This window comes from Brachyhypopomus gauderio, chromosome 11 (genome assembly GCF_052324685.1).
Source record: "Brachyhypopomus gauderio isolate BG-103 chromosome 11, BGAUD_0.2, whole genome shotgun sequence".
Lineage (NCBI taxonomy): Eukaryota > Metazoa > Chordata > Actinopteri > Gymnotiformes > Hypopomidae > Brachyhypopomus > Brachyhypopomus gauderio.
Window position 1 is genome coordinate 6729300 of NC_135221.1, and position 27103 is coordinate 6756402.

Consider the following 27103-nt stretch of genomic DNA (forward strand, 5'->3'; position numbering starts at 1 on the left):
TCTGAACATTCTGAAAGCTGAAATGATTTTGGGTTTTCAACATGCAAGCAATTGGACTTTTAATACTTATTTAACCTTATTTTAAATAAATAAATACACTTAAGTAAATGCTACTCTAAACAAAATGTAAAAGACCATTTTTATGAATGATCTTGAAAGTTTAACCATTTTATATTAAATCCATTTTTGAAGTCCTGGTGTTATTTTCAGTGTTATGATTAAGGTTATTATATTTATGTATGTATTGGTTTGTCTACATTACGTTAATAATAATAAAAATTATTACAAATTAATAGTTTAATATATATTTTTCATATTTAAAACGAATTTTAAAGTCTGTCGCACAATACTGACGTCATTTGTTATCTCGTTATGGCGGCAGAAGGCATAGAAGAATTTAGCGACAACGGGGATTCAACAAACCCTTCAGGTGTTCGCCTTTGACCATACAACATATTAGGACATTTTTTATCTGTTTCATTATCTCATACACACATTATATATCGTGATATTGGTCTCATTAACCGGGAATAAGCGTCACTTATTTCGATCGCTTGCAAAAAATGATTGCGACAGCAGGTTAGCATAGCTAGCGGCGTAAATGTCGTTGGTCAAATTGTTGGTCTTACTGGTTTATTGGGTGGCCACGTCTACCTCAGATGTTAATTAACAAATTAAAACTATAAGACAGTATTCTGCGTACGGCACATGTGAATTAGGATATATCTGTTATAATGTTATGGACTTTTTTAAAACCCGGAAGTGCAGTGGCTAGTTAGCTAGCATGTAGCTGTAGCGAACTAGCTGAGTGACGTGACAGGTTCACTGATATGAAGGAGAAGCGGAACCACGGCGGGTGAAATACTGCCGCGGCCTTAACTCCACATCATTCACCGGCTTCATGACTTAAACAATGAGGGACCGTTCATGAGGTATAGCTAAATCCATATTTTAATTGGCTACTAACTATGCAGTGTTGGTATTTCAGGGTTTGAAGCCCCCGAGGTCACTGACATGGCCGGGCCGAGTGTAGGGGCCTGTGAGGAGCGGGGGCCCGGCGGCGCAGACGTGGCGGAGGCAGCGGCTCATTACGGCATACCTCCACACGAGGGGGACGAGGAGGAGGACGGAGAACTTCCCGTTGATTTCGAAAGACTGTGGAAGATCGTGAATGACAACCCACTAGATTTCAACTGCTGGACGGATTTATTGCAGTATTGTGAACAAGAGGTGAGAACTGTAAATGTACAGCTTTTTTTAAGCAGATGTCTTTAACACATTTTTTAAAAATTGAACTGTTTTTAGACTTTTATCACTGTGATTGTGGATTGCCAACAAAATGTACATTGTTACACAAACTGTTTTAGAGTCACATGACCGCATCCCGCCGGGCCCTGAAAGCGTTCCTGGCCAGATACCCACTGTGCTACGGCTACTGGAAGAAATTTGCAGATTTGGAAAGGCGAGCAGGCCACAACAACAAGGCAGAAGAGGTGTGGGATGCAGTAAATATTTTGACAGTTGAAATGAATGCAAGATTTTGTTAACTTCTTAATATCATTTACAGCTATGCCTATAAACATTTAACACAGAATTGAACAAACAATTACCATTTTTATTTCAGTGTAGAGAAAAGCAAAGGGCTTTTGGGGTTCTCATACCTTGTTGGGTAACTGCTTAACTGGTTCAGACAAGAAGCTGCTGTAGACTTCTGCTGTACACTTCAAATATCAAATATCTGATCTTAACAAAAGTCCTAACCTTAATTTTTATTAAGGAGACTTTTTAACACTGGCCTCAGGTTAGCTTGAAATGGGTGCTGTCAGTAGTGTAAAATCATCATCTTATATTTTCTATGTCTGTTGTGCAGGTGTGTGTGCAAGGCTTGAAAGCTATCCCTCTTAGTGTGGATCTGTGGATACATTACATCAACCTTCTGCTTGGCACACTCAACATGAACCTGCCTGAGTCGATACAACGTATTCGCAGGTAGGGTTAGTGGCCATATCACCCCCAATCTCCCATCATGCTGCTAAAACTGACCGTCTAATTTGTTTTTGTCTAGATTTTGATTGTTTATTCATATTTCCAGCAGCTACGTCTTAGTACTCATTATGGTTAGCCGTTTGTATTGAGCCATACGTTATGTTTTGTTGATTTTACCTTGGAAGTTTCTCGATATCCTCTGAATGCAGCATGTCTCGGTATTCTGTAAGTGGTCTCCGTGAAGAACATGTGACTTGACGTCCTCTGTAGGACCAGCGGTGTCTCACTCACTGCCGTGTTTCTGTTCTACAGTACATTTGAGGACGCCCTGGAGGCAGCAGGCTGGGACTGGCACTCGGACCGCTTGTGGGACCTCTATGCTGAGTGGGAGAAGGAACAGGGAGACCTGAGGGCCATGACTGTAGTCTACGAGCGAGTGATGAAAGTGCCCACCCAGCTGTACAGCACCCACTATGAGAAGTATGCCAGTCAACACTGCTTCGCACAAGTCTCTGAGTGGGGGGGTGGGTCTTAGAGGGTTGTTTGCACAGCTGTTCAGCTTGACACACAAATCCGCTTACAAACACACACACACTTGTGAGAATTTGCTGATACTTCCTCTCACTATCGTATCTTGTGATCTTTTTTTCCCCCCCTTCATATTTAGATGCAGCTGAATTTATCACCCAAAGCCTTATTGGTAAACTGTCAAACACATGCAATTCAGCACTACAAAATTCAGATCTCCAAAATATCACAAATTGGTTTTCTTTGCTTTCACAGTCCATAAGAAAATGAGTGCCGTGTCAACGCCGTCAGGGCTGATGCATGATGGTCTCAATCTCTGTTCCCTCAGGTTGAAGACCCATTTAACCACGCATCCTCTCCAGGACGTGCTGAGCCCCGAGGAGTACAACAAGCTGCGTGAGGACTACAGACAGAGTCAAATTCAGGCCAAGAAAGAGGGTTCTGATCCGACGGCTGACGAGGACGAGGAGAGGCCACCTGGGGAAGAGGACCCGGCAGACAGCGGAAAAGACACGGTAAGGAACCTGCTGTTTGTGGGAATTAGGTGCTCTTTTGGTGCACATGCGTAGAATCAAAACCGACAGAGAGCAGGTGGCGTGTGATGACGATCGTGTCCTAAATCGCCATTGGAGGTCACGTGTGTAAATTGTTCGAATTTTTTTTCCATGCAGGACGATGCAGTGCAGAAGATGCAGGAACTGCTATTGGCCAGCAGAGAGGAAGCATACCTACTGAATGAGGGTGAGGTCAGGAAGAGATGGAACTTTGAAGATGCGGTAAGACTTTACTCTGACTTACTTTGGCTTTATACGGACTCAAATGCAGACTTAAGGAATAAGAACCTTTGCTCTTTTTTTTTTTTTTTTTTTTTTTTTTTTTACATGCTTGTTTGCTCTTCTTCTGTCTTTCCCTCATTCCACCTTTAACCCTGTTAATTTTCACTGCCATAGATTAAAAGGCCATATTTCCATGTGAAGCCCTTGGACCGGGCCCAGCTGAAAGCCTGGCAGAGTTACCTGGACTGGGAGACCGCCGAGGCTGAAGCAGAAGCAGGCCAGGAGACCACTGAGGGCACCTCCGTGGAAGGTCAGGAGACCACTGAGGGCACCTCCCTGGAAGGTCAAGAGGTCCCACAGGTCAAAGTGGGCATTGCAGGACACAAGCGGGTGCAAATCCTATATGAGCGCAGCCTCATTGCCTGTGCGCTCTACGAGGAGTTCTGGGATAAGGTATGGAGGAGGAATAACAAACCCTGGTGTTTATCTTTTTCTTTTTGATTGGTGTAATTGAGGGTGTGGACGTCTGTGTGTTGCAGTATGTGCATTATTTGGAGCCACGTAGTCTGGAGGAGACACGCAGCGTGTATAAGAGAGCTTGTGAAATCCACCTGCCATACAGGCACAGTTTCCACCTGCAGTGGGCGACGTTCGAGGAGAGACATGGTAAGGGGCACTGTTCAGCGGAAATGTCTATAAACCAGGAATGGTCAGACTTTGAGTGCTTACCTAAATTCCCAAGTTTATTTGGAGCAAATAAATTGACAAGCAAATGTCTTCCTGTTCCGTTGCAGGTAATATCCCGGAGGCACAGCGTATTTTAGAGTCCCTAGAGAAGGCGATGCCAGGGCTGGCTGTGGTCCGGCTGCGGCGGGCGGGGCTGGAGAGAAGGGTGGGCCGGCTAGATATGGCAGAGTCGCTATTGAGGGACGCCGTGGAGCAGAACAAAGACAAGCCACATCTTCATGCGTTCTTCTCCATCAAGCTGGCGCGTTTTCTCCACAAACTGGGCAAGAACCCTTCCAGAGCTCGTGCCACACTGCAGGAAGCCATCGAGATTAGTCCGGTAAGGAAACGGCCGTGGGGTTTGCATCTCCTAAGAACAGGTGCACTGCTATTGACCGTGTGATGTGGACACAATGCTCGAATATCCTCTTTACACTTTCAATTATGTGCATTTTAAAATGGCTGGGTCAGATATTACAGCATATTAATGTTAATTCTTATAGTCTACATCAACTAGTCGGTTGCTTTCAGATGAATGTATCTCCAGTTAAACTCACTGTCTGCTTGTCATAACTTGACAGGGCAACAGTAAATTGTACTTGAATCTGCTGGAGCTGGAGGTGTCGGGGGACTTGCGTGTCAACGGCGGAGGCGTCCAGCAGTGTGTGAGCAAAGCGTTGGCTGCACCTCTCTCGCCAAAGACCAAAATCCTCTTCTCCCAACGAGGACTCCAGTTCGTCGAGGACTTTGGGACATCTGTGCAAAGGTCAGAAATACCTCTTATTGGACGTAACTTCATACTTTCTTCCACTGAGACTTGAGATTCAGTGTAATGGTTTCATAAACGGATTGGGATTTCTCTCGAGCCCAACATTATTGTAATATAGATGTGTGTGTGTGTGTACACAGTGTGTTGAGTATCTATGAAGAGCACCAGAAGCTGCTTAATGAGCATGGTGGGAAGAAACGTGGAGCTGATAATAGGTAGGAAATCTACACACACAACAGTGACTCATTTTATCTGCTACCAATTGTATTCAGTATCAATTTACTTTAAGTACAATGACATTTTTGTTGTTGTTCTAGTGATGATGACACTGAAAAATTGAGCAAAATGGATGATGGCTCTGCTATGACGGGCCCTCTTCAAGGTGCCCCACCTAGTATGCCCCCTGTTCCTATGACAACACCGCCTCCCCCCATGATGGGTGGAGACATGAGTGGGGCCCATGGATATGGAGGCTATGGCAACTGGTATCAGGTATTCAGCATTTAACTTTCCATCACAGGGTCATATTATCTACAGCACAGGTGTCAAACTCAAGGCCCGTGGGCCAATTGTGGCCCACCGCGTCATTTTATGTGGCCCCCCGAGAGCTTAAAAAATCCAAAATGTCCACAAAAAAAAAAGTAAAAGTGAGCAAAAACTACATTTCCCACAATTATGTTACCCGCGAAGTGACGGCATCTTGACACTGCAGCGTTTCCATATCAATGCGAAGTGTAATTGAGAAATACAAATGATCCCAAAATGATCAGGAAGAGAAACATCGATGCAGATAGAAGGCCGTTTCATGAAAGACGTGAAAGCGATGTTTGCGCTTCAAGGAGAAAAACGGGTATGAAGCGGTGACGGTTGTCAAAGAGTACAATATAAGTCGGCATTTTGCGACCAAACACAGAGCTAAGTATGCCAAAATTAGCCACCAATAAAAACAACGAATTGTCAAAGAATTAAAAAGCAAATTGCGATCGCAACAGAATGTGTTCACAAACGAAACAGCAGTAAAAGCTGGTTTTGTTGTGGCTGAATAAATCGCCGTGCTTCAGTCTTTCAGAGGGAGCGTTTTTGAAACACAATCGCTATTTTCACAGTTAATTGAAATTTCAAGATTTGAACAAAGTAAATGTGATATATTTGATCAATTTTTCTTTATTCACTTGGATAGTTTAATCGTTGATTGATAGAGTAATGTGGGTTTCATAACCTAACAAATTTAAAGGATTTATGTTATAATATATATATTTTTTACATTTACACAAATATATCTGTAATATTTGTAACTTGAATAAGTAATAAAGTCAGAGGTATTTAACATTAAGGAGTAGGTACATTTATAAGTTACATATGGCCCTCCGTGGGTAACGATTATGCTGATGTGGCCCGCGGTGAAAATGAGTTTGACACCCCTGATCTACAGGTAGACTTTGAACAACCTTTTTTACATTTACAACGTTGAGATGATGCTCTTTTCCAGAGTGACTTAAAAAAAAAACACAATATCCTTCTGTTAGTACTAGACAGGTTTTCTAGTCTCGACTTTTTAATGCATGAACTAAAATCTCGTTTTGCTACAATTCTCACTCTTCTGTTTGTATATCTTTGCAGCAACAGCAGTATGGGGGATATGGTGGCTACCACAATCCATGGAACCAGTATAATCAGTACTACCCTCCCAGCTAGGCCAGAAGCTCCCGTGCAAGTGGACGGCACCATAGACCACAGCCGTTGCTTCAAAATGTACAGTCTTTCATTCCCATGTACACATGGCCCGGGGTGCAGCAGGCTTACTCTGAACAAGTGCGGCATGGTTAGTAGATGACTAGTAGAGTGTATTACACTGCATGTTTTATCTTTAGGAGATGCCTACAGCCTACGGATCACACTGCCGTGTGTGTTTGGGTCTCAAAAATGAATTTGTCATCCGCCAGTCCCTTATTAATTAGTACTTTAAAAAAAACAAAACAAAAATGGTGTACCTGTATGGAAAATGTTTGTGGTGTTTTGTATTTTGAACATTTTGTATGATCTTTTTATCTTATGTTTAAGCAGCCGCCCATTTAATGTTCACTGTCAGCTTCAAGCCATTCCAGAAGTAAACTAGGTTTTATGAATTCTTGATGTATATAATGTTTCATAAGTTGACAGTGTCCCCTATCAGGCAGATCATACAAAAACACAGATTTGTACTTATGGTAAAGTGCTGTTTCAGTTTGCAGAGGACTAATAATTTTCATAAAGAAAACAGACATTTTTTTAATATAAATATCTATACATATATTTTTTAATTATGGTTATTGTCTGTGGACTATTGTAGATCATCTGTCCCTGTAACATATATAGCCATTTCCCTTCCATTGGAAAGATGTCTAATTATAATCCACAAATGACTATGGATAACATCACAAAGCATACTTCAGTGCTTTGCTTAAATAAGGAATACAGTAGTGGCTTGGCTAAAGACATAGAGGTAGATACTACAGATTAATCATTGGCATTAATATCAACAAAACACAATGTTGGTGTCACGATGCGAGTACATGTTCTGTGGTTGTCATGACCTGGGGCTTGTTCAGACCAGTATGAAGGGAAAGGCCTGTTGTAGCTCTGTGAGAGGGGGCAGAGACACAAGTTGGAGGAGTGGACGTTTCATGTGAGTGAATAACTGCGCTTCAGGTCATGCGTTTGTTCATTATGGGTAGGTCACAGGTTACACAGGTCTGTGTTTTAAAATATGCGAGTCCAGTAAAGCCAACTCTTGAATCAAAGTCCAATACTAATTGAGATTTGTTTTAATCTACACTTTGTTTTATTGCAACATGTGTTTTCTGTAAATTTATGTGTTCTGTATTTACACACATCGCCCCCAAAATAATTCACACACACCCATGACCCTCTGACTGTTTTATAATCTTAAGATGATGAATTTATTATTCATTTTGACTCATTTCTGAATAAATGTCCATTAACCTGCAGTGTCCACCAAGCTGTTTTTATGAAAGCGAGTGGGGCTGGGACTAAACGGGCTGGAGTGCTGCTTTATTTCTACCAACTGAGGACAAAAGGTCAAATAACAGTTTATTCAAAACATAAAAAAACATCAGAATAATTAAAAGAATGAGAACTGTGGTGGGCATCAGTTTTGCGTACTCACTTGACTCCTGACATTGGCATGGTTAATGTTTTAAATGTCTATGGTACTCATTCAGTACTGCTCAACTGATGGTTTTAGTGTAGAAAATCAGATTCAGTCCAGTGATTGTTTTGTCTCTTATTTTCCTTGCGAGGAAGCGTGGAATAACCCTGGTAAGGCTGTTCTTCCTTTACTTCTTTGTAACAACAAGCACAGCAGAAGGCACCAGACCTGAGTAAAAGAAAACATGCCCGTCAGCAAAATGCCTGCTGCCCCTGACTGAGCAGGACTCCCAGTCTCACTATAGTGTTATGATCATCTTAAATGACAGCGAGGGTAAGGTCAGTGTAATATTCCGCCTGCCGTTTAGAGGCATCTTTTCCCCAGGTAATATTGTCTGGAAACCCAGGCTGTTAAACTATACAAATATACCAACGAGGGTACAAATGGTCTCTGAATTCATTTTACCCAGCTCCCGTAGAGGTTTCTCCATGTCGAGGTCTGTGTAGACGCGGCGGGGGTAGGGGGAGAGAAGTGTAAAGTCCTGGCCATCTGAGCTATTCATCTGTACATACACTCTCACTGCTGCCAGAGACTCCTGGGCTTTAAAGACTGCTGTCAGCGCAGAGCCATCCAGGAGGCGGACCTAGAGGAGGACGTGGGAGGCAAGATGCTGCATGGGTGTTTCAACACTCGACAAGTCCCATTACATGGTGTACAGTTTTCCTGGGTGGTGACGATAACAGTGCTACCATCTTTTTGTTCCTGGTATGAATAATGGGATAATTGTTATACACTGAAAAAAACCGATAGGACACTATAGGCACATTTTACATGGCATTCTAATGAACAGCCCTAATGAAAAGCCCTGACAAACTTGTAGACAGTGACTGCACTTTGCCCACTATTCTACCACAATTTTAGACGCAAAAAAGAAAATAATGGAGTGTTACCTGTATCCGACATTCGTCGTAGTCCTTCTTGGCTGGGGGGGGACCCTGGTTCTCAGGTGGAGTCTGGGGGCTGGCATCAGAAGTAGGGGATGACAAAGTTGTACCTGATGAGCCCCCTCCAAACTGGAAAAATGCGAGACATACAATTAGCTAGTTTCTGGTTTAATTAACATCGGGGAAGGGTAAGACAAGATGTTTCAAATCCAGTGTACTTTATGACAACACACGGGTAAATTACCTACTCCATTTTAGGAGCACAATTAAAAAGAATTTCAACCAGAGTTGATTAGACAATACCTTGCGAGCTCTCTCCTCTCTATCACGTGCAATTTTGTCTTTAACACGTTGCCTAGAAAAGATCCACAGATGAAAACAACAGCAGATCTTATACAATACGTTTTTTTAAGAGACGTTCATTGTCCAGTGCTTGGTTTACTTGGCCATTCGGTCCTCCATTTTCTCTTTCCTGCGCTGGTCAGCCAGCTTCTTCATCTCATCATCCTGCAGCTTCTGCCGGATCTGCTGGAGCTCCTGGCCTTGTTTTCTCCTCTGCTTCTCCCTGTCCACCTCCTCCTGCCGCTCCCTCTCTCTCCTCTCCTCCTGCTTCACCCTCATCAATTCCTCGAGTCTGGAAGCAACAGCGAAAGCATTCAGTGGCAAATCGGTTCTTTTCAGATCTAGCCCCGTTCTTCGTAATCATTTCAGGATGTTCTCTATTCCAGCTTTGAAACCAACCTCTTAATTTGTTCCTTTTTTTCCTCTTCTGTCATTGGGTGTTTGGGATCTTCCTGATCCAACACCTCTTCAGCAGCTGGTATTTATTCAATGTGAAAATAAATCAAAAGTAAACATTTGTTGTAATTAAATTGTTGGTGACTGGATGATTCTGGTTCAGACGAGATTAACTAGGGTGACCATAGAGTGGCATGGAAGAAGGTGTCACTTATAGAGAATGGTTTGAGCACTGTGCAAACAGACAAATATTGCATTGCAACTGTAGAAGGCAAATGTCAACATGAAAGCCAAGCCAAATCCTGCACACTTTATAAATTCCAACAGGCCACATTTATCAAGTTGAACGGTCACCCTAGATTAGGCACCTACTTTTCTTCTTTCATATGCTTTAGCTTTTAGCTATGTTTTTAGATATAGGTGTTTGACATGTAAACCAAGGCAAACCAAACAAATCACTGTTAAATGACACTGCTAAACTGACACGAGGTCCATAACAACCATTGAACGTAATGTTCTGAAATGGAAAGACGGTCATACATTCAGCGGGTTCTGAAACGGATTCAGATGAGCTTTGTGGTTCTGATGAGCCTAGAGCAAACCCTGTTGGTGGGACATAAGGCTCATCTATGTCTGGATCGTTCTCGTGTTCCATAAGCCTGTGGGTGACAAAGCAAAAGCTGGTCAGCAGAGATCCCAGCAGTAGAACATCTGTCGATTCATCTGAAAGTGAAGTTTTGAAGGGAGGGGGAGGGGGGGGGGGGTCAGAGGGATCCAAATTGTCCCGCAAACAATTCCTGTTCACACTACTCATAATGTATTAGGTTGGGTGGTGTAAGCAGTATCCACCCCCTCCACCAGAAACAAAGCAAACAGAAATAGACAAATAAAACCTATGCCCCTGGTACTCACCAGTCCATAGCTCTCTCAATACCCTGGTTGCCAGTATGTGCCACAGCCTTCTCCCTTTGGGAATAACAAAGGTAATTGAGTGCTATAGTGGGTGGCCTTTATGTCAAATTCTCTCATTCATAAGAAAGTCACCTACGCTCTGTTCCGGCCGAAGCCCATCTCCATGAGACTTTCTAACGTCGTGCAGTCCGCCATGGTGCTGCAAACACTGTTGAAAGTGCAGCACACAACATTAATGTTTGCTGGAGCTTAAGTGTGTGTGTGTGAACTTGGGCGGCCACACACTGCACCTACTACACCTACTGCAACTGTTAAGGACAGCCAGCCATCTGCTAATGATGTACATATGTAGCCGGGTAACTTATTTTAACGTTTATTAAGTACACAAGTAAAAAAAAACTGCACATTTTATGTAGCAGGGAGACTCAATAATTAACATATAGCTAGCTACATACACAACGTGTCATTGTTGACTTGCTAGCAGGTTAGCTTAGCTGTTAGCACGTTAGCTTAGCTGACGAGGCAGTAAAGAGAGACTCTCTACTGCAACGCGGCGGGTTTTGTCCTCTTTTTCGTTCTTTCGTCCTCTCGTTATCAGGACTTTAAGACTTTAAGCGACCGTCCAAGTAGATGAAACCCCCGCGGCGCTGTCGCTAGCCGGCGGGCTAAATTATGCGGTGTCAAGGTTCTGAGACTGACAGCTAGCTAGCTAGCAAAGGTCCACTTGCAAACTAGTTTCACTTGTTAAAATGAAGGAATTTTACACGCGAACTCCGTCTGAAGCGCAACACAAAAACTGAACAATTGCACAATGTGTCTGCAAATGTTTTGTGAAAGATTTTAATGATATCGCTAGCGTAATAGCCACTTACATATCGAATCGGCAGTTTCACGTCCACACACAAGTACGGCAACCACTGCAGGGACATTCGCAGAGCAAAAAGCAAAGTGATTTCGCTTAAAATTTCTTGGTATTTTAGATCAGTGCTGAAAAGGTCATTTAGACAATAGTAGATTATCTATGCGAGACATTTAAATAACGTTTGTTGTTTGTTACTCATAGGATTGGACAATCTGACTCTGAATGTAAGTATTGTAAGTATTAATTATTTATGATAAATCGATTAATCAATTAACCAATCAATAAATTGGACTGGTTCTGCGTATTACACCTAGGCCCAAAGATAGACGTGCAAGCGGGTGCAGTAATGCAATAGGTCCATGGGAGGGTTTGGTTTTTATTCAGCAGGAGTGTATTACTCTACCCTCCACTGTACTGCAAATACGCAATAAGGAACCTGGGTTCTCTTTCATTCTCTTGCTGGTTGTGAAAGATAAAATGTGTTTTTGCATTCTTTCATTCTCTCTCTCTCTCTCCAATCACACTGCCTTTATTTAAGACATTAGCTGCCACTGAAAATGACAAATAATGCATTTAAATACTATTAAAAATAGATTAAATATCTCTGTAGTCTACATAATTATCAGGTGACTGAAATCATCTTTACTATGTGAACAATTACTGACAAATGCAGAAATCATTGTCATCAATTGTACTCACTGAATATTACAAATTACTCCATGTGGAAGATCTGTCTGTGCCAGTGGAAAAACTGTTACCTGCAGAGGGTCACTTTGAACTGCAACCTGGAGTTAACTGCCATTCTCTAATGTGCTCTAAATGCAAGCTAACATCACATAATAAAATTGGCTGTGTCGTGGTATTATGCAGTTTGTGCCAGATTTTGAAATATATGCATTAGGGCAATGCAGACACAGTGCACAGTTGTATTACATTACAAAGTATCATTACTTTATGCTTTTTAGAAGTGTTATATTGATCTTTTAGAGTCTGGGTTTTCAACAAAACCAAACAGTAACAACAGCTAAATTCGAACACAGAAACATATTCTAATAGATGTACTTGATATGAATTTGTCCTTTTAAAAAAGGAGTGCTCACTGCTCTGCAGCAGTGTAACTCACAGTAAACATATCTTCAAGCATTCCAATTTATTAACACATAAGATAGCCAGGTTTAGTTATGTAGCAATGATTCCTCTGATGAGAGGAGCATGCTCGTCACAAGATATTACGATATTCTTTTGTGGTGCATGGGTCTGAATGCACTATAATATTTTGTAATATTTGTCAGTTTTTAACGTGGCATTCCCAGAAGAGGTGAGACAGGGTCTTCGTCTAGATCATGTAGTATGGTTTGCATGTTGGGTTAAATCTAACTTATTATAACTGGTTATAAGGGTGTAATGTGCAAATGGTACATTGTTCTTAGATGAACAGCTGGAGCTTGATTACACACTTTTTTCATTTTGCTAGCTAGATCTCAGATCTGTCCCCACCTCCTCTGGTATCACAATTAGCAATTCTTTTCTCCAGGATTGTTTAAGACCATCTTCAGACTTCAGACACTGAATATAAAATCTTATTTTTTTAAAAAGGAGAGAAATTATGCATGGGACTTTATCATAATTTTTTTCTACGCCACAGTTGGCACTGATGCTAAGAATGGGAGGCCCATCTTTTATTAATGAAGTCTCTGAGCTGTGATTATCTAAATAATGCTCACTTGTTAAATTACATTTCCCAGGCAGTTGCTGAAAAGACATAATGAATGAGTTCATGAACACATTTCTATACTAGTGATACCCAAGCTACTTTAGAAATTATGAAATTAGAATTAGAAATTAAAATCTGGGTGTGTATGTCCTTGTTTATTTTGGATTGGTGTAAGCGCAGATGTGAGATGTGATGTTTTTTTATCTTACAAACTAAGCGCCAAGCCTTCAGAATATTTTCTATTATACTTTACGATTTGATAAGAACAGTTAAACTATTGTGCTGCAAGACGATTTAGAAAACGCCGAAGAACAGCGCAATTCTCGTTCAGGCTACATGTAATACCAATCGTGGACGCAAGAGTGCAGCTTTAGACAAGTAGACAGCACGAGATCGCCAGTAAAGGCGTTTAATTTGCACAACATTTAAAAAAGACATAAATTGCGGTTTCATTTGAGAATCGGTTTGCATCTTTGCAGACGTAAGTCACTTTTAAACTGACTGAAGCACGTCAGAGTGCAACGTACATTTTAGGCTTAATTAACCACGGGACTTTTACTTTGAAATGAAGTGGTTCCGTTTTCTTCGACACACACCGTCCGTACATCTGGAGCAGATAATCCGGAAAGTAGTAAGACCGCTGATGTCGTTTTTGGTTTTGCCGTTTCGTGACAGGCGACTTTCAGTTTTAAGAGGAAACAACACACTCAAAAACACATCAGTTACTATCTGTTGAGTATTAACGTTTTACAGTACAGGTTTCTTACAGAGGAATATATTCAGATAGCTCGCTAATTCACTTTTGGTGATTCATTCGTAGATCTGGGGAGGCGGCGCACGGGTGGGACCGCCTGAACTTTCAAGAGCGAGACAAATCGACCTGGTCGTGGCGGATATTTGATCCAATAACTCACTTTCCCCCGCCAAAGGTCGGTACTGAACCCCCTCGTATAGATCACGATGTTCAGCTGGTCTAAAAGGAACGGGAAGAAGGACCCAGAACTGTTTCAAAACGTGTCGGACGGACTCAAGCGACTGTACCGTAATAAACTCTTCCCTCTGGAGGACACGTACCGTTTCCACGACTTTCACTCCCCGGCACTGGAGGACGCCGATTTCGACAATAAACCCATGGTACTGTTGGTTGGCCAGTACTCCACTGGCAAGACCACGTTCATCCGACATCTAATGGAGCAGGACTTTCCCGGAATGAGGATAGGCCCGGAGCCCACGACCGACTCCTTCATAGCGGTAATGCACGGCGACCAGGAGGGGGTAATACCGGGCAATGCCCTCGTGGTTGACCCGAAAAAGCCCTTCAGAAAGCTCAACGCCTTCGGCAACGCGTTCCTGAACAGGTACGAACGTCTTGGGTCGTATACGGTCGGGCTGATCCGCATGCATTACGTTTTGGTTTTAGTTATAGTAGTTATTGAAGTTACTTCGCCTTATATATCTGATAATTTCATATCTGATACTACTTTTCCTGTGTTTTTGTGGCAAGTTATTTCAAAACGTTTGCTCCCCCCCCCACCCTGCTTGTTAACTTTTTAACTTACGACACCAGAGTAAAGTGAGTTGACACCGATCGTTAATCTCTCTGACGAGGCTCTTTCTAGATTTTCCAGACACCCGTGTTATTCCGTTGAGTCATTAGTGCATGAACCTATGAGCCATGAGTCCAGGTGATTTCACCCCATACTGTCACTCTCGGTGGACCTTTAGTTCACACACACTCAGTAGGTCAGGGGGAAACGCCCATTACTTGGTGCCAAACACATGCTCAGCAGGTGTGTGGCCAAAGTAAAGCACTGCCCGGGTATTTTATGTTGAGGTGTTTATCTAATCAAAAGGATTTGCCACACAAGAGGATTATAGCGATTACTCTGTCATCTCTAGCTTTGGATTAAAAAGTGTATATTGACCAGGCAGAAAAAAAGTTCCTTTAGCGCCCTCACTGAAAATCACAGAAGCAATGACGGAATAGCGTAAAGCACAAGAGGCTCCCGTGTTCATTTCCTCATAAGAGTTTTTGATATTTCACAAAAAAAAGGCAGCCTGGCATTTTTTTTTTACTCAGATGGCACTTCTTTCTCTCAAATATGACAAGTAACCACTTCTGCTTGTTCATTGTACCAGTAATTTGTCTTATCCGTAGTGACCGTTGGTTTGACAGGGCAAATACATTTGGGGGAAATGACCCTGCAAATAATAGTCATTTCTGGTAAGAATTTAAAAGTGGATGTGCTGAAACTGTATTTTCTCAGGCAAAACAATCCTTCAGCTAGTAATTGGTTCCTTTTGAAAGTACTGAACTTTCTCTTTGCCTGACCTTGTCAGTACGTAGCAGGAAAACACAGAGAGGCAGGGGAAGCCCCTCCAGAGCAGCCTGTTTCACAAAACGGAATGAAACGAGGTGCCGTTTCGGAAATGGGAAGTAGATTAGTAAGCCTGCACTTTGTGGATCTCATCTTTTTGTCTTCTGATTGATGCTTAGTCATTGTATGGGTGAATCTTCCTATTGTTCTCTCCTTTCTCTCTGTGACCTTTGTCTTACGTTGGAAGCATGGTTAAATATGAGCTCGCGGGCCGTTGTAATGAACACTGTGACCTCCTGTTCATACATTATAGCACTCTCACTCTCACACGCACACACAATGACTGTATAAAACACATGATTGTAAATTACTCATCTGGAGTAATTGAAGATTAGTGGTAGCCAGCTAGTGGATTAGTAGTAGATCTGGACGTCATATTTGACCTTGTCCTGTATATTTTACCACACATGGGTATTTCTGAATGAAGTAATCGTGCCACAGAGCTCAGTGCCGTAGTTCTGTTTCCTGTGCAGGAAAATTACCTTGACTGTGATTCCACTAAGAATGTCTGGAGACTCGGGTCTTGTGGCCGAGATCACGTATGGTTTAAGTATTAGTTCCAAATGAGTGGCGTCTCAGGGGGAAATAGCAAGAGCAGACATGAAGAGGACTGAGCCAGAGAGATATGAAGAAGAGAAAGAAAGAAAGAAAGAACAAGAACATGGCAGTGAAAGGACGAAAAGTTGAATTGTAACGGTCACTTCCTGTGTGTAACAAGACCAGAGTCCTTTTGGCATTATTCTGTCTGTTTCTCCCTTTGTTTTTGTTTTGTTTTTTCCTGGTTTGTTCAATGGAACATGAGAAAAACATACTGGGTAGGATAGTAATATGACATTTGATCTACAGAATTGGACCTGTGGTTTGTTTGGACCATACATGTGGTTTGTTATACCCACAGAACTTTCTGAGTTTTGGTGATTTCCTGGTTGAATTTCCTGAGGAAATAGTTGTTGGTGAATTGTTCCCAGGTACATCCACATGGTGCACATCGCTTTCACAGGGTCATGCTGTAAAATGTTATCAATGCGTGAAGATTCGCTTCAGCTGTCATTGTGTTTATACAGTCACATGAGATATGAGCCTAATCTTCACAGCCTAACCAAACCTGTTTTATACATTCTCTCTCTCTCTCTCTCTCTCTGTCTGTCTGTCTCTCTCTCTCTCTCTCTCTCTGTCTCCGCCTCCCCTTTCCTGCAGATTTGTGTGTGCCCAACTGAAGAATCCTGTTCTAGAGAGCATCAGTATCATTGATACTCCAGGCATCCTGTCGGGAGAGAAACAGAGGATCAGTCGAGGTCAGCCCACTCTCCCTCATGTCCCCACTCTCCCTCATGTCCCCACTCTCCCTCATGTCCCTGCTCTCCCTCATGTCCCCACTCTCCCTCATGTCCCCCCTCTCCCTCATGTCCCCACTCTCCCTCATGTCCCCACTCTCCCTCATGTCCCCACTCTCCCTCATGTCCCTGCTCTCCCTCATGTCCCCACTCTCCCTCATGTCCCCCCTCTCCCTCATGTCCCCACTCTCCCTCATGTCCCCACTCTCCCTCATGTCCCCCCTCTCCCTCATGTCCCCACTCTCCCTCATGTCCCCACTCTCCCTCATGTCCCCACTCTCCCTCATGTCCCCACTCTCCCTCATGTCCCCACTCTCCCTCATGTCCCCACTCTCCCTCATGTCCCCCCTCTCCCTCATGTCTCTCACGGCTTCTCTGTCTACCTCTCTAGCCTTATCTGATCCTTATCTGATCTCTCCTTCAACGTCAGTTGCTAGTGAAGAGCACTCAAGGCAAATCAATCTTTTCTCTGCAACACTTGCCATGTTTACCTGCTAAGAAAAAAGTAAAGTGCTTTTATAAAAAAAAAATAAAAAAAAAGAGGAAGTGGTGCCGAAAACAGAGCGGAACACACAAGCCCTGAAACCTGCTGTTCACACGATCACACTGTAGCGGGTGCCTTCGATTCAGTGCTGGAAACACTGAATTTTTATTTGAGACAATTTGTAAATGTAAGAAACCCGAATATAATGAGAGAGGTGAAAGTTAGGTCTGTGTTTGTTTCAGTTGCCCAATATACTGCAGCAACAGGGCACAGTTAGACAGGTCTTTATGCCCACAGTGCTCAGAACTGCCATAATAGCACAGGTAGAGAGGTCTTCATGCATACACATCCTTCCTTTCGCTATATACCTACAGTCAAATATAACACAACAAATGTGTGCACTTTACAAACACTGGTTATTTGTGTTATTTTCTACTGATCTCCAGCCACAAATGCCTCTTTCTGAATTTGATGCAAAACCTTATTTGCAGTTTGTCTTGCACTAATGTTTTGCACTAATGAAGTCATTCATTAAATATTTTCAACTGATCATGCTGTAGACACCTGCTAAGTGACTGTTGATTTGTACGGTCATAGGTTTCTTTGCCACACACTTCAGGAATGTTGGCAACCCTGTCATTGTTTGAACCTTTGACTTACCAGGTGCTAGCAGATGTCATGGAGTATAATAATGAGAAATGTCTGCAGAGCTGTGTGAAGACCTTTAGGGCGGTGCGTGTGTGCGTGCGAACGCGTAGGGCTGGGGGTAGAGCACCCCGAGCTGCCCCAGGCCTCCACCAGACAGCAGCTGAGGCAGCTGTGTGCAGTACATGCTGAGTGAGTCCAGGGTGTGTCGTCCCCTCTGACTCGGGCCTTTGTTTATGTTTGTTGTCAGGTGCGGATGTTCTGACATGTCGCATCTCACCTTTGACTGGATGACTTTGGTTTATTCATTCATCATAACGCTCCCTCTCTCTCTCTCTCTCTCTCTCTCTCTCTCAACTTCCTGTGATTGTGACTAATATCAGCAAGCTGTTGATGACATGGCGTTTTGAGTTATAACTGTAGTTGTCTGTCTGGTTGCTTACAATGACATGGTGGATTAGCTGCCATAGAACATACACTCTTCCTAAAGCGAGTTTTATATAACCATATAGTGAAAATGACAATATTCTAGAATGGCGTAAAAGAAAGTGAGATATTGCATGATGTCCGTTTAAGTTTGCAGGAGTTTTAATATCCACTTGAGTTAAAGAACACCTCTAAAATCTGAATAGTGTATAAAGGTAAATATTATATGCATGACAAATCTGTGTAATGTGTCGTCAGTTTTGTTCTCCAAAGCAAATTCACATGCATCACATTATAATGGAACTTTTGGGGTTGAATTTGGAGATGTACTTCAAATGTCAAAAGTTCATAGAGTCAAGAGTATAGCTCTGCCCTCCCCGAGACCCTCTCACGCCCCCTCTTGGGTTAAACCTCCTTTCTCTTTCTGTATTTGTGACTGACTCTCATTGTCCTGCCAAGCTAGTCTTTTTTTCCCTCTGTCTCTCCCTAGTCTTGATTTTCATGCGTTGGAATTGCAAATTTATTACCCGTATATTGAACCACCAAGCAGAATTTCTCATTTGCCATTTGAGGTTAGAACATGTTTAATCTTATATTTGGAATGCAAGGATTCCGTCTTTTTCTTCTAGTGATTCATAATGTGCAAAGAAGCCTTTTGGTGTGTTTCCAGTGTAGTATTCTTGTGCAACGTGCACAGTCACACATGCATGCGTGCACACACACATACTCGTGCACACGCAGAGAAACACAAACACACACATGCTGACACTCACAGCAAACCGAGCCACTTTGTCTACGTGGCTGTGTGCTTGGCGTTGAAGACCAGCTGCAGTCTTCTCAGATCAGATGACGGCGCTCCTAATCAAAACCATGATTCTTCCATCAGTCTCCTCCCCCCTCTCCCCCATGGCTTCGCCTTCAGCCCTGGTGGCTTCCTGTCACTGGGAAACACAGGCTGCATTGTTTTCTTTATTATAATTTACTATAATGTTCTTAACTCGTGTGATCTTGACTCTTCTGAACTATTCACTGGCGTGGTGCCTTGCTTCTCCAGCTCTCTCTGTATCTCTGCTGCTCGCTTTGAACGTCTGTATGAGACGTTTGCTCACGCTCAAAGCCAGCTTAAACCTGAAAGCCAGCAGAAATTTGTCAGCGTGCTTATTCAAGATCGCTTTTGGCCTTTATCCTTAAAGCATCGTCATCTGCACTGTTGCTGTAGTGCACAGTTGACTCTTTCCTTCCTGGGTTCCTGCAGGCTATGACTTTGCTGCAGTGCTGGAGTGGTTTGCCGAGCGTGTGGACCGCATCATCCTGCTGTTCGACGCCCATAAGCTGGACATCTCTGACGAGTTCTCCGAGGTGATCAAGGCCCTGAAGAACCACGAGGACAAGATGCGCGTGGTGCTGAACAAAGCGGACCAGATCAGCACGCAGCAGCTGATGAGGGTGTACGGCGCCCTCATGTGGTCGCTCGGGAAGATCATCAACACGCCCGAGGTGGTGCGGGTCTACATCGGCTCGTTCTGGGCACAGCCTCTCCTGATCCCAGATAACAGGAAGCTGTTTGAAGCCGAGGAACAGGACCTTTTTCGAGACATTCAGAGTCTTCCTCGGAATGCCGCGCTGAGAAAGCTGAACGATCTGATCAAGAGGGCACGTCTCGCCAAGGTAAGAACATCTGCGACAGGGGATTTTGGAACCTACTGGTCACTCTATCCACTTGAGTCTTGACACAGTACCCAGGAAATGGGATGTAACTTTGCCTGTTGCTGATGTTCACCCTAGGTTCATGCATACATAATCACCTCACTGAAGAAAGAGATGCCCAGCATGTTTGGGAAAGACTCCAAGAAGAAAGAACTTATCGCCAACCTGGGTGCCATCTATGAGAAAGTAGAGAAAGAGCACAACATCTCGCCTGGCGATTTTCCCAACCTCAAGAAGATGCAGGTATGAATTTTCAAGGCTGGAGATTAACAACTAAAAAAGCTGATGTAGTACCGGGAGCTGCTCAAATGGAAACGCAGCTTTGAAAACTTACTGAAGCATTTACCAGTGCTGGGACAAATGATAACGTTATTTGTTTGTAAAATTACTTAAGCTAAGAATTGACCTTTCTGTCACTTTCAACAGTATTGAGGAAATTTAAAGTTTCTTGTTTCTTGCTAAAAAAGTTTTTTTTCTCCCCTTTCTCAGGAACTCCTGGCAGGCCAAGACTTTGCGAAGTTCCCCGTCATGAAGCCCAAACTGCTGGAGGCTGTGGAGGACATGCTGGCTAACGACATTGCACGCCTCATGACACTCGTGCGGCAAGAGGAGGCGGCCATGCCCGACCAGATGGTGAAGGGCGGAGCCTTCGATGGCACCATGAACGGCCCGTTCGGCCACGGCTACGGTGAAGGTGCCGGCGAGGGCATCGACGAGCTTGAGTGGGTGGTGGCCAAGGACAAACCCAGCTACGACGAGATCTTCTACACGCTCTCCCCCATCAACGGCAAGGTATCGGGTGCAGCCGCCAAGAAGGAGATGGTGAAGTCCAAGCTGCCCAACACTGTGCTGGGAAAGATCTGGACGCTGTCCGACGTCGACAAGGATGGCTTCCTGGATGATGAAGAGTTTGCCCTGGCCAACCATCTGATCAAAGTCAAGCTGGAGGGCTATGAGCTTCCCGCCAAGCTGCCTCCTCATCTGATCCCTCCCTCCAAGCGGGAACAAAACCATGAGTGAGATGTTCCTCCAGATATGCAGCTACGCCTCTCAGACTTCGACCTTCCCAGCCATTCCAGAGATTTGTTCCGAGACTTTACTCACATATCACATCAACTCCTTCATTGTTAAATGTACAGTCTTTTTCAGAGCCTTTCAGATAACTGTAGTTGCTCATAAGCAACAGTGAGGTTTTGTACTGTTTTTTTTTTTTTTTCGGAACAGATTTTCTGCCATTTTTCATTACCGCTATTCTGTTCTATTTTTTTCCATGATTATTTATTAAAGCAAATTGAGTAGAGTAATCAGACTTGGTTATATGTTTAACTAATCATCAAGCACCCAACTGGGTTAGTGTATGTGCTCTGGAATATGCCTGATTGAATATCTAGGGTAGTTCTAGAGTTCTGATGACTGAACTGAAAAGCTAAGCTCCAAGAACCAAGTCCAATACTGAGTCAGTGCCAGAGAGAGATTCTTAGGATTGGATATTTGTGGAAACTGCAATGCCATTTTTAGAGGGTTGTTCAAAACAAGAATGCACAAAAGGACTTGTGGTTGATGATCTACAACGATTGTGGGGGAGGAAGAAGCAGGAGGAACTGCTGCTGTGCATTTTTAGGAACAACTTGTGGAAAACTCAATGTGAACCATTAATACATCTTATTCTAAAATATATCCCTATTCTTGTAAACCTAACTTATTCTTCTCTAAAAATCTGTATTTTTATATTTTTGAAATTGGACATAAAAAATTCTTTTTTTTATGTACCTTCTTAGTCATTACAGAGTTTCCAGTGTCTTCAGAGGGGTTCGGATTTAGTTTCTCCTTTAAATCTTCATACGCTGATGTTAATCTAATGAAAAATAAAAATATCTGTTAATGAAAAGTTCATGTTAAATTGCCTCCCTGAGTCATTTCGGATTGCTCGATTGTGGCAATACTTTTTGTTGTATAAAAACTGGTTTTCTACAGTATTCCACAAAGTGCTATTATTGGGAATCCACACAGAATACTGCGGCCAGAGACAAAGCTGGTGCACATACTACCAATGTGATTTTAACTATTAAGGTCATCGCATCCAGTGCTTCAGCAACTCACCCCTCCCTGAATGTTAATTCCTTGAACACAACACAGCAGGACACAGCCATGTCCACCACTTCACACAGACCACGTAAGCATCTGTGGAGCCTTTTGTCACGGACTGCCAGGCGTTTGCCTGCTTTCTATCAGTTTTGCAGAATTTCAGTAGCTAAGATGTCTACTGACACAAGCAACTCCCTCCCCCCATATGTCTGTGATATTGATTCTCATGTGCAGGCATGTTTAAATGTTACTCTGCAAATGTAAGATAATCTCACCCAGTGCTTGTAGTGCACTCTGTCTTTGGCAGCACAAGAACACTGTGTTCAACTGAAACAATACCCCGCAGAAGAACTCTGTGTCTGACTGTAACTGTACCCTCTCTGGGCTGCTGAGGCTTGGGCAGATTGGGTTTTGAGGGGTGTTTTTGTTATACTGCCTGTTAGAAAGAGGCCTCTCCCTGAAATGCAATACATCATCACATTGGAGTCTCACTGCGTTTCCCCCTCTTCCATTATCTTTTAAAAACATTTCCCCCAAGCTATCATATAGATATTTTACATACTGGCCAGGTGGTGGCACTATGAAGACTGTATTTTTGTCACACTGACCTAAACCTGCTGAACCTGCCAAAGTTGTAAAGCCAATTTTAATTCAGTACTCAGTTCTCAACTACAGATAAATTGTTGACAACAGCACCACATTTGGCATCTGCCCTGGTGCTAAAACACGAGTCTAACCCCAACCCCAGCTTAGCGTCTCTCACCTCTGGTCATTTACCCAGTCAGAGTCAAGTTTTGCATCCTATATCTTCATGGAAATTTCCAGTTTCTGTGAGGATGAACTATCACTGTATAAACTATCAGAGTATGAACTTCCAGTGTCTCCTGGAAGACAGTCAAGTTAAAAACAACGCCTGGAAAGTTGGAGCTGAAGGCTATTTGAGTAGCCATGCAAAACAGAAATACCACAGAGCATTTGAGAAGTTTGCTGGAATAGCAGGAACATTTGGCTAGGTGAACTCTGAGCAGCAAGGCTGTCCCAACACTTAGCCCATGCCATACCATTCTTATATTTGTTTCGTTAAGATGCTACAAGTAGCATGTGAATGCTATGCTATATCAGACTCTAGCCTCCACCCTCTCTGTGCACACTTTCAAAGCACTCTTGGTGATTGAGATGAAACACAGTTGTCTTATTTTCACCTTGACATAGCATGTTCTATTAAAGAAGGCCTTCACTGACCCCACCATTCTCCTGGCCATTATTAGATTCACACACTGTGATACTAGAACACTGCTGTGGGGTGCTAGAATTCCCAGCCATGTGCCAAGTGATGAAGGGAATGCAAATGAGACTTGCAGCATGATTGGGCTGCCGTTAAACTCCTCGTTTCTTTACAGAGTAACATCACACCTGCACATAAACGCACCGTCAGCCAGCCGGCACCGTGACTCAAGGACAGATTACATAAGGCGTGTGTATGTAGGAGTGCGCTAGATCTATCGTAGAGGTGCGATATTGAAGAGTCTTTTGGCTGGCAGAGATATGCTTCAGACTCTGGAGCCTTTCCATGTGGGCTAATTACAGATGGACTTTTGATAGAGAGGAGTGAATTTCCCTTTTTGAAACTTTCAAGAAAAGACATTGGGGTATTTACGTCTCAAACATTCATAGTCTGGCCCCCACAAACAGATTATATGACTGGTTTTATAAACTATTAAGAAACTTTGTGAGACCCCAATCCAAATACTTTGTAAAGATCATACAGACAGTTAGGTAAATGGTCAAAACATTTATTTATTTTTTACATTCCCATGAACAGTTGAGGTAGAGCATAACTGCTGGACTCTGTAAACATTTTTGTTTTCGGAAATTAAACTCATAATGGCTCATACACTCCAGAGCCGTTTCCAGGAGTCAAGAGAGTAAAAGCAACTACATAACAAAAGAAAAAGGCTCCATCACCCAGACTTCAGCCCTCTTCCTTTGTCTGTCTTCCTGTAGTGGTCTTACACATCCAGAATCCCAGGACATCCCCTGTGTTCCACCATTGTCCCACAAATTCAGAATGGCACTCAGATGGCCGTGTCTTCACCATGTGTGCTCACAGTGGCACAGTTTGTGTTGCACCTCATGTTAACTTCTGATGAGGGGCGTGTTGGCCCGTTTCTCCTTCATAGAAACCTCCCACAAATCATAAAACAACAGGGGCGAACAGGCGATCGTTTTTTGAAGGTCTCTAGCAATGGCAGTGAACGATGAAGGTGGAGGAGCTTGGTGTGACGGCAATCTGTCCAGTGGTCTCTAAGGAGATGTTGGGGGGGGGGGCCGGCCTCAGCCAAACATGTCCTGGGAGGCATAGTTCATGTAGAGGAAGCCATCTGGGTCCCTGTGCTGAGCGTAGACCTCCGACATGCTGGCCGCCATGTTGCACATGTTCCTCCCAGAGATCAGCAGGTAGAGAGCCTGAGTTGCCTCCAAAGCTATTTTACTCCTGAGAGAAAATGAGAGGGATGATACACCAGTCATGCTGGGTAACACATTTAATCACTGAGCATACTTATCCTACTATTTTTAAAAGTAATACATTGAATAAAGAGCATAAACAAACTGTAGAAAACATGCTTCTGTGTTTGGTTGGTGTTTATATAACCACTAAGCAATTATGGCGTGATGTGAACAGCAGGATCCCAGAAAGATTTATTGGATCATTACATAAGAGTAAACACAGTCACTGCATACACAGGTTTTATGTACTGTATACAAAACACCAGCCATAAATATGTGGGCAGATTATAGCATGTCAAAGTCAACATAATATATAAACTTGTTTCAGAGTTAGAATCAGGCATTTTGGCCATGTACAAGGAATTCAGCCTCACAGTGGCTTATAATACAGTGCATGGTATACAGTAGCTGACAACAGTGCAACTTGACACTTGCAAAATAATATTGACATCCATATCTGAGTTCTATGACACATACACTCACACACACATATACACTTACATGCAGCAAACATTCATTCTTGTACAAACACACGCAGACATACAGAGACAGTCAGAAAAGACTTGGACTGCACTCACCTGAGCAGACACAGAAACTGGCCCATTGTGAGCTCTTGGGGAACCAAGAATTTTGTTTTGTCCAGTAGAGGAAGTTGTTTCTCCTGAAGGTATCTCTCGACAATGACCTGTGTTTAAGAACAAAGAGATGAAGCCAAACTTAGGTTGTGTGTCTGTGTATCTAAAAATGTATATACATTTGGGTGTGCAACAAAGACAGCAAAACACTCTACCGGTAATTTGTTGGGGAACTTGGACCGAATCGTAAAGACTTCATCTTTTCTTGTTGCTACATTTAGAAATTAAGGCCAAAGAACAATTAAAGCCTGCAGTGTATGTGAGTATTAAGAGTACAGAAATTTACCCAATGAATTATATCAAGTATAAACATATCACATGCAGTTGCATATCCATCACTCGATATAGCAAAATCGCAATTTTAAACAAAATCTAAGGCTGCAACTTACCTAGACACTTCCTTTGCTTAAAAGGCATCAACTCCATGGATTTTTCAAAGGGAGGCATGTCGGCTTGGGGCGATGGGGCGGAGAGACTATGATCACCGGTAAACTGGGTTGACTGGGTCGTCCCCCGGGGGCAATAGAGTACTCAGACCCGCTCGCCTGACGGCGCGGGTCCATTTTATAATGGCCAAGTAAGTGAGGTGTGAAAGGGGGAGGAGAAATCACTACTATAATAGATGTAAATGTGCTTACAACTTAAAATACTCGCCATGACTGTCCAATTTGAAGATACACTACAAACGCAGCGTCGCCCTCCCCCAAACCACAGCTGCCCTTCGTATCTCCTCCCAGCCAATCAGCGCAGAGCAAGAGGACATTCACACGTCCAGACATTTTTGTGAGCTTCATGCCAGAGTACATCCAGTTACTCACGTACACCACGACAACGTTCAGTTGGATAGCAACATATTGTATGTTAAATAATGCAAGAAGTTGTTTTCATGATCCAGAAGCCCTCGGACCATGCCCCTGGTATTTTAAATAAATAAGGAGAAATTGGGACGGTCAACTGTCACATGATTTATGCATGTCTCTTTCACTTAGTTTCTATAGGCAAGGCCAAACTTCCGTGATTTCTATTTTATACTGTGCCCTCGTACAAGGAATTTTAAATTAAAGAAACAGGGCAGAAGTCTTTTATCAGCTGTGCAAGCAAAGTGTTTCTGAAGTTCTTGGACAGGAAACAGTTTATGCTAGGAAAAAGTAGATGTATAAATCACGACATTTCACTGGGTTCAAAAGTTTAAAGAATGTAGAAGTTCTTTTTCTTTGAGTTTCCTAATGATTGTAGTCATAGCAACAAATGCAAACAGGTTAACGCAATGTGCATTATAACACTGCCAGTGGAAACGACAGATCCTTAATTTTGATGCTGAAAAAACGATCATCAAGCCTTCTCATATATGCACACCGAAATACTTAGCGTGCCAAACTACATGATTTCTATTATTTAAAGAGTGACGGCTAGAATATGGCTTACTCAAGTTGAGCTTGCGGATAAACATGAACTAAGCGAAATTACATCCTCAATCCACGTCAGAGGGAGTGAACTATACTCACAGTACAAGCCCGTTTATATCCTGGTTTAACAAAGGTTATAAACCCTGGACCGTTTCCATGACATCATTGAAAAGACCACAAATCAGCCAGTATGAAGGCTGTGAGCGCCACCTGGCGTTTGAGGACGGCCAGTGCACTTTCTCCCCATGCTACACGTGTCACGGAGCGCGAGGCACAAACGCAGCAGGCATTCAAAATAGCTGGACCAGTGTTGGCCATGTAACCCTTCTGTGGGGATCAGTAAGTAATACGGCATAGGCTGTATTACTAAATGAAGTATGTTGCGCATGCCC

At 43.0% G+C, this 27103-nt stretch overlaps 4 protein-coding genes across 6 annotated transcripts; 2 read left to right on the forward strand and 2 right to left on the reverse strand.

Moving 5' to 3' along the window:
* The first annotated feature begins 348 nt into the window (after positions 1–348).
* On the forward strand, positions 349–7772 carry LOC143526766 (pre-mRNA-processing factor 39). The gene is made up of 14 exons (XM_077021371.1): positions 349–430; positions 989–1230; positions 1368–1493; positions 1871–1989; positions 2299–2466; positions 2843–3029; positions 3186–3290; positions 3465–3743; positions 3830–3956; positions 4085–4356; positions 4598–4782; positions 4926–5000; positions 5103–5277; positions 6406–7772. Exons 1-14 carry the CDS (start codon positions 373–375, stop codon positions 6478–6480), a joined length of 2193 nt encoding a protein of 730 aa, XP_076877486.1. The 5' UTR covers positions 349–372; the 3' UTR covers positions 6481–7772.
* A 43-nt stretch (positions 7773–7815) lies between these two features.
* Positions 7816–11480, reverse strand: ubxn1 (UBX domain protein 1). 2 transcript variants are annotated; one of them, XM_077021374.1, is made up of 10 exons: positions 11400–11480; positions 10664–10735; positions 10528–10581; positions 10156–10274; positions 9619–9694; positions 9320–9511; positions 9181–9232; positions 8884–9006; positions 8399–8576; positions 7816–8161 (listed from the first exon to the last, which is right to left on the reverse strand). In XM_077021374.1, exons 2-10 carry the CDS (start codon positions 10720–10722, stop codon positions 8121–8123), a joined length of 894 nt encoding a protein of 297 aa, XP_076877489.1. In that variant the 5' UTR covers positions 10723–10735; positions 11400–11480; the 3' UTR covers positions 7816–8120. The 2 variants fall into 2 exon arrangements, with proteins under 2 accessions (XP_076877489.1, XP_076877490.1); XM_077021375.1 differs by lacking the exon at positions 11400–11480 and adding an exon at positions 10983–11331.
* A 2194-nt stretch (positions 11481–13674) lies between these two features.
* On the forward strand, positions 13675–21968 carry ehd1a (EH-domain containing 1a). 2 transcript variants are annotated; one of them, XM_077021373.1, is made up of 6 exons: positions 13677–13834; positions 13924–14461; positions 16679–16776; positions 19626–20038; positions 20156–20320; positions 20567–21968. In XM_077021373.1, exons 2-6 carry the CDS (start codon positions 14064–14066, stop codon positions 21095–21097), a joined length of 1605 nt encoding a protein of 534 aa, XP_076877488.1. In that variant the 5' UTR covers positions 13677–13834; positions 13924–14063; the 3' UTR covers positions 21098–21968. The 2 variants fall into 2 exon arrangements, with proteins under 2 accessions (XP_076877487.1, XP_076877488.1); XM_077021372.1 differs by having other exon boundaries at positions 13675–14461.
* Positions 21969–23939: 1971 nt separating this feature from the next.
* On the reverse strand, positions 23940–26836 carry map1lc3cl (microtubule-associated protein 1 light chain 3 gamma, like). Its single transcript, XM_077021381.1, has 4 exons — positions 25695–26836; positions 25461–25516; positions 25249–25355; positions 23940–24656 (listed from the first exon to the last, which is right to left on the reverse strand). Exons 1-4 carry the CDS (start codon positions 25750–25752, stop codon positions 24497–24499), a joined length of 381 nt encoding a protein of 126 aa, XP_076877496.1. The 5' UTR covers positions 25753–26836; the 3' UTR covers positions 23940–24496.
* Positions 26837–27103: the final 267 nt, after the last annotated feature.

Excerpts from the sequence above, each read along its gene's own strand:
- map1lc3cl (XM_077021381.1), bottom strand. The coding sequence starts at position 25,752 with ATGCCTCCCTTTGAAAAATCCATGGAGTTGATGCCTTTTAAGCAAAGG. Across the intron at positions 25,517-25,694 it reads TAAGCAAAGGAAGTGTCTAG|CAACAAGAAAAGATGAAGTC; the intron begins GTAAGTTGCAGC and ends TTCTAAATGTAG. Across the intron at positions 25,356-25,460 it reads AGTTCCCCAACAAATTACCG|GTCATTGTCGAGAGATACCT; the intron begins GTAGAGTGTTTT and ends TCTTAAACACAG.
- ubxn1 (XM_077021374.1), bottom strand. The coding sequence starts at position 10,722 with ATGGCGGACTGCACGACGTTAGAAAGTCTCATGGAGATGGGCTTCGGC. Across the intron at positions 10,582-10,663 it reads GGCTTCGGCCGGAACAGAGC|GGAGAAGGCTGTGGCACATA; the intron begins GTAGGTGACTTT and ends TTATTCCCAAAG. Across the intron at positions 8,577-8,883 it reads ACGACGAATGTCGGATACAG|GTCCGCCTCCTGGATGGCTC; the intron begins GTAACACTCCAT and ends GTCCTCCTCTAG.
- ehd1a (XM_077021372.1), top strand. The coding sequence starts at position 14,064 with ATGTTCAGCTGGTCTAAAAGGAACGGGAAGAAGGACCCAGAACTGTTT. Across the intron at positions 14,462-16,678 it reads GGCAACGCGTTCCTGAACAG|ATTTGTGTGTGCCCAACTGA; the intron begins GTACGAACGTCT and ends CCTTTCCTGCAG. Across the intron at positions 20,321-20,566 it reads CCAACCTCAAGAAGATGCAG|GAACTCCTGGCAGGCCAAGA; the intron begins GTATGAATTTTC and ends CCCCTTTCTCAG.
- LOC143526766 (XM_077021371.1), top strand. The coding sequence starts at position 373 with ATGGCGGCAGAAGGCATAGAAGAATTTAGCGACAACGGGGATTCAACA. Across the intron at positions 1,494-1,870 it reads ACAACAACAAGGCAGAAGAG|GTGTGTGTGCAAGGCTTGAA; the intron begins GTGTGGGATGCA and ends TCTGTTGTGCAG. Across the intron at positions 3,744-3,829 it reads ACGAGGAGTTCTGGGATAAG|TATGTGCATTATTTGGAGCC; the intron begins GTATGGAGGAGG and ends TGTGTGTTGCAG.